The following is a 12,533-nucleotide window of genomic DNA, read 5'->3' on the forward strand; positions in this document are numbered from 1 at the left end:
ATAAAGAACCGTTAATTTCATTTTTTTTACTTCTATTCCCTGCAATGACCTTATTCGCTGATGTACAATTTTTGTTCAACTGTGTCCCTTCCTGTCCCACTCTGCTTGTCTTTACCCACGTAATACTGTTCTGATGCCTCGACCTCTCTTTTGGATTTCTAAATCTCCTTTCACCTGTACCCTCCCTCCCCCCACCCCGTTAGCGTTAGTTCACAACCTCTCGCCCTATCTGCTGGCGCACTCTTAAGTTTGTATGCTCTGTCCCTGCCTGCCACAGATTATCATGACCCTTATTACGATCTTGCTCTCTTGCCTTCTCCCCTCTCTAAATTTTCATATCTTCCATCACTTGATCCTTCGCCCCCACTATTTAGTTCATAGCCCTCTCTACCAGAACACTGGTCCCAGCACAGTTCAGGTGAAGACCGTCCCAAAGGTACAGCTCCCACTTTCCCGAGTATTGGTGCCAGTGCCCCATAAATTGAAACCCATTTCTCTCACATCAATCTTTGAGCCACATTTTTAACACTCCAATCTTATTTACCCTACATCAATTTGCAAGTGGCTCAGGTAATAACCCAGAAATTATTACCTTTGAGATTCTTTTTGATTTAGCCCCCAGCTGCTTATACTTTCTATGCAAAACCTCTTTCCTAGTGCTATTTAAGTCATTGATACACACGTGGACCATGACAACTAGATCCTCCCCACTCATCTATTATAAGTTCATCTCCAGCCCCAAACAGACATCTCAAACCTTCCGGACTTTCGCTCGTGGCTGCAGAGAATAGTGTACATCACCCTGACTATACTATCTCCTACAACCACTACATTCCTATTTAGTGCCCCACTTGAATGACTTCCTGTACCATGGTGTCACGATCAGCTCACTCATCCACCCTGCAGTCCTCTCTCTCAAGCATACAAGTTGAAAGAATCTCAAACTTGAACAATTGCTCCTCCACTCCCACCTTCTCGATCCCCTTACCTGCCTCACTTGCAGTCACAGCCTCCTGTCCCTGACCACTAACCCAATCAGAAGACCCAATCCTAAGAGGTGTGACTGCCTTCTGGAACAAAGTGTCCAGGTAACTTTGCCCCTTTCTGATTCATTCATGCCTGTAGCTCAGCCTCCAGCTCACTGACTCTGAGCTGAAGCTCGAGCCGCAGACATTTGGTGCCGACGTTTTTGAAATGGATTACACTGGCATCCGCCAAGACCCACATACTGCAACCACAACACATCACCTGCCCTGCCATTTTTATAATGCGTTAATTAACTTTTCTTAATTTATAATTAATAAACCCGACTACTAATAAGCTTTACTACTGCTGGTAAACCTTAGCACAACTAATAAAACCTTACTAATAAATTACTTGAGTTTCAGAAGATTATTTCAATTAATGTTATACTAACCCCGATTATAATTCCTTAGTTTAGATAAGAGAAAAAGAGAAAATTCTCACCACAACCACTTACCTTATTGCTGTAAAGTCACACATCAACTCTTTTTTTCCCTTCTGCACCAAACTCCCACGTGAACCAAATTCCCACCTTCACACTGACTGTCTCACTCAAGCGAAGTCTCCATTCTGTGCGCCTCTTACTCCCATGCCCCTTAATTCAATGCTGTCTTCTGCCAGCATGCACACTTTCCATTGGGAGCCATGCATAGTGAAAAGGAACAGTAACCCTGACTAGTCCACAGTACTGACACATCCCAATTAGTTCCCTGTTTGAGATCAGCTGACTTAAGTCAGAAACTGAACCCAGGACCCAGAGTCTCTGTGCCTTAGTACTTCACTGGATGATGCTTTTATTCACATGGCTGTTAGGCACAGGAGCAGGCCAATCAGTCACTCAAGCCTGTTCCATCATTCCCAGGTCACAACTGATCTGTACCTCACACCATTTACACAACTTTGTTCAATATCCCTCGACACTCTTAACTAACAAAAATCTAATCAATCTTTTTGATCCAGTATCCATAGCCTTGTGGGGAGTAAGTTCCATATTCCCATTGCCATATGTGCAGAAGTGCTTGCAGAATTCACTCCTAAATGGCCCAACTCTAATTCTAAGATTAAGCCTTCTTGTACACTTTCATCAGGACTCAAGATTCCAAAAATTTGCTGCAGTTAGCGACATAGACATAACATACAGGAGCCCGAGTCTAGTGCCTCATACACAGACTCTACACATCCCAGAGGGGAGGCAGTGGCTTAGTGGTAATATCGCTAGACTAGTAATCCAGATGCCTAGGCTAATGCTCTGGGACATGGGTTTGAATCCCACCATGGCAGATGGTGAAATCTGAATTCAATGAAAAAAATCTGGAATTAAAAGCTGGCCCAATGGTGACCATGAAACCAAAACCCATCTGGTCCACTAATGTCCTTTAGAGAAGGAAATCTGCTGACCTTGTCTGGTTGATGACACATAGCAATGTGGTTGACTCAAATGCCCTCTGAAGTGACCTAGCAAGCCACTCAGTTGTCAAGGGCAATTAGGGAAGGGCAGCAAATGCCCATATTCCATGAAAGAATTTTTAAAAATTAGAGCAGCAATTACCCTTTCATACAGATTGGACATACGCCAGCTTTCTCTGACTTACATCGGATCTCCATTGCGGATGTGTTTGCAGGCTGTTTGGATGACAGACTCGCAGGCTTCATTCAGTGCTCGATCAATACGGTAATCAGCACCAGGGTCTGCTTCTTGAATTAGGGACTGGAGCTGGAATGAGAGTAGAAAGGGCATTAAACATGCACAAACGAGAACCCTGGTCCCTGAGGCAACACAGGATTGTTTAAAGGTGATCAATTCCTTCCAGCCACCCACATCCTCCGAAGTTCATTAACTCTCAAGTCCCTCTATCCCTCTAACAATGAGGTTAGCACTACATGCCATTAATGAAGAAATTACATCAGTACACCTCTGGCTGCATTCTCTGTACAATTAAGAGGAAAATTTTGACTTGCATTGTTTTACGGAGCCGACTATAGTATCCAGATCATGACAATGATTTTCACTGAAGTCAAAAATCCACTTCATCATCCATTACCAGATGGCATGCTACTTGCTGACTTGACCTTAGGCTTAGATCGGTGTGTTTTTAACAATTAAAAGTACAGAATTGCCACACAGACAGAATAGGTTTAGCCACAGTTTTCACGGTGGAGGACACTAGTACCATCCCAACAGTATCAGGTAATGCAGAGGTTATAGAAAGGGAGAAACTTAGAACAATCATCACTAGGGAAAAAAGTACTCAGCAAACTATTGGGGTTGAAGGCAGACAAATCCCCAGGACCTGATGGCCTACATCCTAGGATCTTAAAGGAAGTGGCAGCAGAGATAGTGGATCCATTGGTTATAATATTCCAGAATTTTCTGGATATGGGAAAGGTTCCAGTGGATTGGAAAAAAGCTCATGTAATGCCCTTATTCAAAAAGGGAGGGAGGCAGGAAGTAGGAAACTATAGACCAGTTAGTTCTAGATCTGTCGTTGGGAAATTGTTAGAATCCATTATTAAGAAAGTAATGACAGGACATTTAGAAAGTCAAAATACAATCCATCAGAGTCAGCATGGTTTTATGAAGAGTAAACAGTGCTTGACTAATTTGCTAGAGTTTGTTGAAGCTGTAACAAGCAAAATGGATAATGGGAATCCTGTAGATGTAGTATATCTGGACTTCCAGAAGGCATGTGATAAGGTGCCACACAAAAGATAAATACACAAGGTAAGTTCACATGGTGTTGGGGGCAATTTATTAGCTTGGATAGAGGATTGGCTAACCAACAGAAAACAGACAGTCGGGATAAATGGGTCTTTTTCTGGTTGGCAAGATGTAACTAGTGGGGTGCCACGGAGTTCGGTCCTCGGGGCCCCAACTATTTACAATCTATATTAATGATTAGGATGCAGGGATAGAAGGTACAATAGCCAAATTTGCAGATCACACTAAAATGGGTGGGACAATAAGTTGCAATAAAAAAAATAAAAGAAATCTACAAATGCATATGGATAGATTAGATAAATGGGCCAAAATTTGGCAGATGGATTTTAATGTGGATAAGTGTGAGGTTATCCATTTTGGTCAGAAGAATAGAAAGGCAAATCATCTAAATGGAGAGAAACTTCAGAGTGCTTCGGTGTAGAGGGATCTGGGTGTCCTAGTGCATGAATCGCAGAAAACTAGTTTACAGGTTCTTCTTTGGCCTCCTTATCTTGAAAGACAATGGGTAAGCGCCTGGAGGTGGTCAGTGGTGTGTGGAGCAGCGCCTGGAGTGGCTATAAAGGCCAATTCTAGAGTGACAGGCTCTTCCACAGGTGCTGCAGAAAAATTTGTTTGTTGGGGCTGTTGCACAGTTGGCTCTCCCCTTGCGCCTCTGTCTTTTTTCCTGCCAACTGCTAAGTCTCTTCGACTCGCCACACTTTAGCCCCGCCTTTATGGCTGCCCGCCAGCTCTGGTGAACACTGGCAACTGACTCCCACGACTTGTGATCAATGTCACAGGACTTCATGTCGCGTTTGCAGAGGTCTTTAAAGCAGAGACATGGACAGCCGGTGGGTCTGATACCAGTGACGAGCTCGCTGTACAATGTGTCTTTGGGGATCTGCCATCTTCCATGCGGCTCACATGGCCAAGCCATCTCAAGCGCCGCTGACTCAGTAGTGTGTATAAGCTGGGGATGTTGGCTGTCTCGAGGACTTCTGCGTTGGATATATGGTCCTGCCACCTGATGCCAAGGATTCTCCGGAGGCAGCGAAGATGGAATGAATTGAGACGTCACTCTTGGCTGACATACGTTGTCCAGGCCTCGCTGCCATAGAGCAAGGTACTGAGGACACAGGCTTGATACACTTGGACTTTTGTGTTCCGTGTCAGTGCGCCATTTTCCCACACTCTCTTGGTCAGTCTGGATATAGCAGTGGAAGCCTTTCCCATGCGCTTGTTGTGAAAGTTTGCAGGTACAGCAGGTGATAAGGAAGGCAAATTCAATTTTGGCATTTATTGCTAAAGGAAGTGTTGCTGCAACTGTACAAGGCATTGGCGAGACTGGACCTGGAGTATTGAGAACAGTTTTGGTCCTACTTGAGAAAGGATGTAGTTGCATTGGAGGCTCACTAGATTGATTCCAGAGAGTGGGGAGGTGGGGGGTTGCTTGTCTTATGAAGGGAGATTGAGCAGTTTAAGCCTTTACTCTCTAGAGTTTAGAAGAATGAGAGGAAATCTAATTGAGGTATATATGATTAAGGGAATTGACAAAGTAGACAGAGAGGATGTTTTCTCTGGTGGGGCAATCTAGAATGAGAAGTCATAGTTTTAGGATAAGGGGTAGCAGATTTAAGATAGAGGAGGAGAAATTACTTCTCTCAAAGGGTCGTGAATCTATGGAATTCACTACCCCAGAGTGCGGTGGATGCCAGGACATTGGGTAAATTTGAGGAACTACAGATTTTTAATTAATAATGGGTTGAAGGGTTATGGAGAACGTGCAGGAAAGTGGAGTTGAGACCGAGATGAGATCAGCCATGATCGTATTGAATGGTGGAGCAGGCTCGAGGGGCTGAATTGCCTACTCCTGCTCCTAGTTCTTATGGTGAAAAAACAAATGTTTCATTAATACACCCTCCTGTGCTGACATTTGGTTTCCTCATGCAATCTCATTAGGAGCAACTTGACATCTTCCACTGACAAAGGCCAACATCTGCATAGCTGTTAACAGCTGCTCTTGATGTGCAGGAAACACTCCCTCTGAAGCTGTGCAGCCACTCCCTTCAAGCAGAAAATGATCAACTTCACTTTCTATCTTGCTTCAATACGGTCAAATCATAGGCTTCGACTTAAACACCCAATCTACAGGTTAAAAGACCATGATATTTCCACCTATCAAAATACTCACTGCCTGCTGGCAGCTCTGTCCTAGGTTGCCCTTATCACCTCGACCCATTCTCATCAAGCAGTGTAATGTCCGTCCCTTCCGGTGCAGGCCTGAACAGTGGAGTTCGATCTCACTGCGACAGTTAAGGACAATCTCAGGGCTTAGTGAGAAATCCTCCATCAGCATTCTACGATAATCCAACATCTCTCCCTGGCACTCGCCACTCACCTGTCGACCTGCCCAGTTGGAGAGATAAAGCAGTTAATCAGCATTTTTGCACATAACACGTGAGCAGGGATGGGAGGTACAACCCACTCCCTGGAGTCCCCTTATGGATTGCATGACTACCATCTCCTCCTCCTTGGGATGTACACAGAGTAAAACTTTAACAGTTCAAGTATTAGAACTTCTGCCAAACTCCATTTATGTGGCCAAAGGACATACACCAAGCCATTAGGATTTTTCAATAGCATTGAAATTTGGTTGCCAAAAGGTACTGCATTAGAATTGGGACAAGCCAATTGCTCTTCACATGCTAACACAGTCAGGGATCAGGGATTCAGATATAGATGTTTTGTGACAATTATACCTGGGGGGGGGGGGGGGGGGGGGGAAGAGACAGAGGAGGGAGGGCGGGGGGAGAAAAGAGACAGGGAGACAACACAGCGGGAGCAGAGCTTTAAAAAGCACGCCAAAACGAACTGAGTCGGAGACCACAGAAAGCGAGAGCGAGAGTTTAAGGGAGTAAAAATGGACAGAAAAAAAACAGTGACATCACAGGAAAACCATAAGTTCATTGGTTGGTAGGTAACTGCTAGTTGAATTACCTATTCTCTGTTGATTGCAGATTAAAGGTGAATAGGAGAAATATTTTACTGATTAAAAACTAAAGACCAGGTGGAAATTTAACAAATTAAAATCTAATTAAATAAGAGAGAGATGCAGGGCCAGACGGAGGTGGAGGGGCGACATGATAGAGGTTTACAAAGTTATGAGCGGCATGGACAGAGTGGATAGTCAGAAGCTTTTTCCCAGGGTGGAAGAGTCAGTTACTAGGGGACATAGGTTTAAGGTGAGAGGGGCAAAGTTTTGAGGGGATGTGCGAGGCAAGTTCTTCACAGAGGGTGGTGAGTGCCTCGAACTTGCTGCCGGGGGAGGTGGTGGAAGCAGGTACGATCGCAACGTTTAAGAGGCATCTTGACAAATACGTGAATAGGATTGCAATAGAGTGATATGGTCCCCAGAATTTTTTTTTTTTTTTAATTCATTCACGGGATGTGGCCATCACTGGCCAGGCCAGCATTTATTGCCCATCCCTAATTGCCCTTGGGAAGGTGGTGGTGAGCTGCCTTCTTGAACCACTGCAGCCCATATGGGGCTGCTACACCCACAGTGCTGTTAGGAAGGGAGTTCCAGGACTTTGACCCAGCGACAGTGAAGGAACGGCGATATAGTTCCAAGTCAGGATGGTGTGTGACTTGGACGGGAACTTGCAGGTGGTGGTGTTCCCGTGTATTTGCTGCCCTTGTCCTTCTAGTTGGTAGAGGTCGCGGGTTTGGAAGGTGCTGTCGAAGGAGCCTTGGTGCATTGCTGCAGTGCATCTTGTAGATGGTACACACTGCTGCCACTGTGCGTCGGTGGTGGAGGGAGTGAATATTTGTAGATGGGGTGCCAATCAAGCGGGCTGCTTTGTCCTGGATGGTGTCTTGTGTTGTTGGAGCTGCACCCATCCAGGCAAGTGGAGAGTATTCCATCACGCTCCAGACTTGTGCCTTGCAGATTGTGGACAGGCTTTGGGGAGTCAAGTGGTGAGTTACTTGCCTCAAGATTCCTAGCCTCTGACCTGCTCTTGTAGCCACAATATTTATATGGCTACTCCAGTTCAGTTTTCGATCAATGGTAGCCCCTAGGATGTTGATAGTGGGAGATTCAGCGATGGTAACGCTGTTGAATGTCAAGGGGAGATGGTTAGATTCTCTTTTGTTGGAGATGGTCATTGCCTGGCACTTGTGTGGCGCGAATGTTACTTGCCACGTATCAGCCCAAGTCTGGATATTGTCCAGGTCTTGCTGCATTTCTACACGGACTACTTCAGTATCTGAGGAGTTGCAATTGGTGCTGAACATTGTGCAATCAGCGAACATCCCTATTTCTGACCTTATGATTGAAGGAAGGTCATCGATGAAGCAGCTGAAGATGGTTGATCCTAGGACACTACCCTGAGGTACTCCTGCAGTGATGTCCTGGAGCTCAGATGATTGACCAACAACCACAACAATCTTCCTTTGCGCTAGGTATGCGCGAAGGGTTTTCCTCGTGATTCCCATTGACCTCAGTTTTGCCAGGGCTCCTTGATGCCATACTCGGTCAAATGCTGCCTTGATGTCAAGGGCAGTCACTCTCACCTCACGAGTTCAGCTCTTTTGTCCATGTTTGAACCAAGGCTGTAATGAGGTCAGGAGCTGAGTGGCCCTGGCGGAACCCAAACTGAGCATCACTGAGCAGGTTATTGCTAAGCAAGTGCCACTTGATGACACCTTCCATCACTTTACTGATGATTGAGAGTAGGCGAATGGGGCGGTAGTTGGCCGGGTTGGATCTGTCCTGCTTTTTGTGTACAGGACATACCTGGGCAATTTTCCACATTGCAGGGTAGATGCCAGTGTTGTAGCTGTACTGGAACAGCTTGGCGAGGGGCGCGGAAAGTTCTGGAGCACAGGTCTTCAGTACTATTGCCGGAATATTGTCAGGGCTCATAGCTTTTGCAGTATCCAGTGCCTTCAGTCGTTTCTTGATATCACGTGGAGTGAATCGAATTGGCTGAAGTCTGGCATCTGTGATGCAGGGGACTTCAGGAGGAGGCCAAGATGGATCATCAACTCGGCACTTCTGACTGAAGATTGTTGCAAATGCTTCTGCCTTATCTTTTGCACTGATGTGCTGGGCTCCCCCATCATTGAGGATGGGGATATTTGTGGAGCCACCTCATCCAGTTAGTGGTTTAATTGTCCACCACCATTCACGGCTGGATGTGGCAGGACTGCAGAGCTTAGATCTGATCCGTTGGTTATGGGATCGCTTAGCTCTGTCTATCGCATGCTGCTTACGCAGTTTGGCATGTAAGTAGTCCTGGGTTGCAACTTCACCAGGTTGACACCTCATTTTGAGGTATGCTTGGTGCTGCTCCTGGCATGCCCTCCTGCACTCTTCATTGCACCAGGGTTGGTCTCCGGGCCATGAGGTTACAGATTGTGTTAGAGTACAATTCTGCTGCTGCTGATGGCCCACAGCACCTCATGGATGCCCAGTTTTGCATTGCTAGATCCGTTTGAAATCTATCCCATTCAGCACGGTGATAGTGCCACACAACACGATGGACAGTATCCTCAATGTGAAGGCGGAACTTCGTCTCCACAATGTGCGGTGGTCACTCCTACCAATACTGTCATGGACAGATGAATCTGCGGCAGGCAGATTGGTGAGGACGAGGTAGAGTATGTTCTTCCCTCGTGTTGGTTCCCCCACCACCTACCGCAGACCCAGTCTAGCAGCCATGTCCTTTAGGACTCGGCCAGCTCGGTCAGTAGTGGTGCTACAGAGCCACTCATGGTGATGGACATTGAAATCCCCCACCCAGAGTACACTTTTTGCCCTTGTCACCCTCAGTGCTTCCTCCAAGTGGTGTTCAACATGGAGGAGTACTGAGTCATCAGCTGAGGGAGGGCGGTAGGTGGTAATCAGTAGGAGGTTACCTTGCCCATATTTGACCCGATGCCATGAGACTTCATGAGGTCCGGAGTCGATGTTGAGGACTCCCAGGGCAACACCCTCCCTACTGTATACCACTGTGCCACCACCTCTGGTGGGTCTGTCCTGCCGGTGGGACAGGACGTACCCGGGGATGGTGATGGCAGTGTCTGGGACATTGTCTGTAAGCATGATTCCGTGTGTATGACTATGTCAGGCTGTTGCTTGACTAGTCTGTGGGACAGCTCTCCCAACTTTGGCACAAGCCCCCAGATGTTAGTAAGGAGGACTTTGCAGGGTCGACAAGGCTGGGTTTGCCGTTGTCGTTTCCAGTGCCTCGGTCGATGCTGGGTGGTCCGTCCGGTTTCATTTCTTTTTATAGACTTTGTAGCAGTTAGGTACAACGGAGTGGCTTGCTAGGCCATTTCAGAGGGCATGTAAGAGTTAACCACATTGCTGTGGGTCTGGAGTCACATGTAGGCCAGACCAGGCAAGGACAGCAGATTTCCTTCCCTAGAGGACATTAGTGAACCAGATGGGTTTTTGCAACAATCGACAATGGTTTCATGGCCATTAGACTAGTTTTTAATTCCAGATTTTTATTAAGTTAAAATTCCACCTTCTGCTGTGGTGGGATTTGAACCCATGTCCCCAGAGGAATACCCTGGGTCTCTGGGTTACTAGTCCAGTGATAATACCACTACGCCACCGCCTAGATTGGCACAGGCTTGGAGGGCCGAATGGCCTGTTCCTGTGCTGTACTGTCCTTTGTTGTACCTGCATGATGTGGGAGCTGGTGGACCCCATTGTGGTTCCTAGCGACCACATCTGTAGCAAATATTGGCTGCTTGAGCAGCTCCAGCTCAGTGTTGATGAGCTGGAGTCTGAGCTTGGAACACTGCGACACATCAGGGAGGGGGAGAGTTACCTAGACGCTGTGTTTCAGAAGACAGTCACACCCCTTAGATTAACTAGCTTGAATTCGGCCAGTGGTCAGGGGCAGGAGGGTGTGACTGAGAGTGAGGCAAATAGAGGGATCCAGGAAGTAATGTTGCAGGAGCTTCAGCTCTCGCCCTTGTCCAACAGGTTTGAGATTCTTGCGCCCTGTGTGGACGAGAGCAATGACTGTAGGGAGGATGAGCAAACTGACTATAGCACCGTGGTATAGGGAGCCATTCAAGTGGGGGGAGAAAAGAGAAATGTAGTCATAATCGGGGATTGCATAGTAAAGAGGACTAGGCCATTCGGCCCTTCAAGCCCGCTCCGCCATTCATTATGATCATGGCTGATCATCCAACTCAGTAACCTGTTCCCGCTCTCTCCCCATACCCTTTCGCCCCAAGAGCTATATCTAACTCCTTCTTGAAAACATACTATGTTTTGGCCTCAACTGCTTTCTGTGGTAGCGAATTCCACAGGCTCACCACTCTCTGGGTGAAGTAATTTCTCCTCATCTCAGTCCTGAAAGGTTTACCCCCGTATCCTTAGACTATGACCCCTGGTTCTGGACTCCCCCACCATCTAGAACATGCTTCCTGCATCTACCCTGTCAAATCCTGTTAGAATTTTATAGGTTATGAGATTCCCCCCTCGCTCTTCTGAACTCCAGCGAATATAAACCTAACCAACTCAATCTCTCCTCATACGTCAGTCCCGCCATCCCAGGAATCAGTATGGTAAACCTTTGCTGCATTCCCTCTATAGCAAGAACATCCTTCCTCAGATAACGAGACCAAAACTGCACACAATATTCCAGGTGTGGTCTCACCAAGGCCCTGTATAATTGCAGCAAGACATCCCTGCTCCTGTACTCGAATCCGCTCACTATGAAGGCCAACATACCATTTGCCTTTTTTATCTCCTGTTGCACCTGCATGCTTACCTTCAGCGACTGGTGTACAAGAACACCCAGGTCTTGCTGCATATTCTGCTCTCTCAGTTTATAGCCGTTCAGATAATAATCTGTCTTCCTGTTTTTGCTACCAAAGTGGATAACCTCACATTTATCCACATTATACTGCATCTGCCATGCATTAGCCCACTCACTCAACTTGTCCAAATCACCCTGAAGCCTCTGCATCCTCTTCACAACTCACCCTCCCACCCAGTTTTGTCTCATCTGCAAATTTGGAAATATTACTTTTAGTTCCCTCATTTAAATCATTAATATATATTGTGAATAGCTGGGATCCTAGCATCGATCCCAGCCGTACCGCACTTGTCACTGCCTGCCATTCGGAAAAAGACCCATTTATTCCTACTCTTTGTTTCCTGTCTGCCAACCAATTTTCTATCCATCGCAATACACTACCCCCAATCCCATGTGCTTTAATTTTACACGCTAGTCACTTGTGGGACTTTGTCGAAAGTCCAAAATTAACCACATCCACTGGCTCCCCCTCATCAACTCTATTAGTTACATCCTCGAAGAATTCTAGTAGATTTGTCAAGCATAATCTCCCTTTCATAAATCCATGTTGACTCGGTCCGATTTACCACTGTTCTCTAAGTGCTCTGCTATAAAATCTTTTATAACTGACTCTAGAATTTTCCCCACTACCGACGTCAGGCTCACTGGTCTATAATTCCCTGTTTTCTCTTTACCTCCCTCTTTAAATAGTGGGGTTACATTAGCTACCCTCCAATCTGCAGGAACTGTTCCAGAGCAGATAGAATCTTGGAAGATGACCACCAATGCATCCACTATTTCTAGGGCTACTTCCTTAAGTACTCTGGGATGTAGATCAGGCCCTGGGGATTTATCGGCCATCAATTTCCCAACACCATTTCTCTACTAATACTGATTTCCTTCAGTTCCTCCTTCTCACTAAACCCTGTGTTCCCCAACATTTCTGGTATGATCTTTGTGTCCTCCTTTGTGAAGACAGAACCAAT

The 12,533-nt window shown here is 46.3% G+C and overlaps 1 protein-coding gene across 2 annotated transcripts in view; it reads right to left on the bottom strand.

Moving 5' to 3' along the window:
* The window catches only part of LOC137379052 (Golgi apparatus protein 1-like), a 149,236-nt gene that overhangs the window by 45,578 nt on the left and 91,125 nt on the right, over window positions 1-12,533 (bottom strand). For both annotated transcript variants that reach the window (XM_068049664.1, XM_068049663.1), the window contains exons 8-9: window positions 5,913-6,127; window positions 2,616-2,737 (exon numbers count right to left, since the gene is read on the bottom strand). In XM_068049664.1, coding sequence (XP_067905765.1) covers window positions 2,616-2,737; window positions 5,913-6,127 — 337 coding nt within the window. The remainder of the gene's footprint in view (window positions 1-2,615; window positions 2,738-5,912; window positions 6,128-12,533) is intronic.

The sequence above is a fragment of the Heterodontus francisci genome, chromosome 17 (assembly GCF_036365525.1).
Source record: "Heterodontus francisci isolate sHetFra1 chromosome 17, sHetFra1.hap1, whole genome shotgun sequence".
NCBI classification, from domain to species: domain Eukaryota; kingdom Metazoa; phylum Chordata; class Chondrichthyes; order Heterodontiformes; family Heterodontidae; genus Heterodontus; species Heterodontus francisci.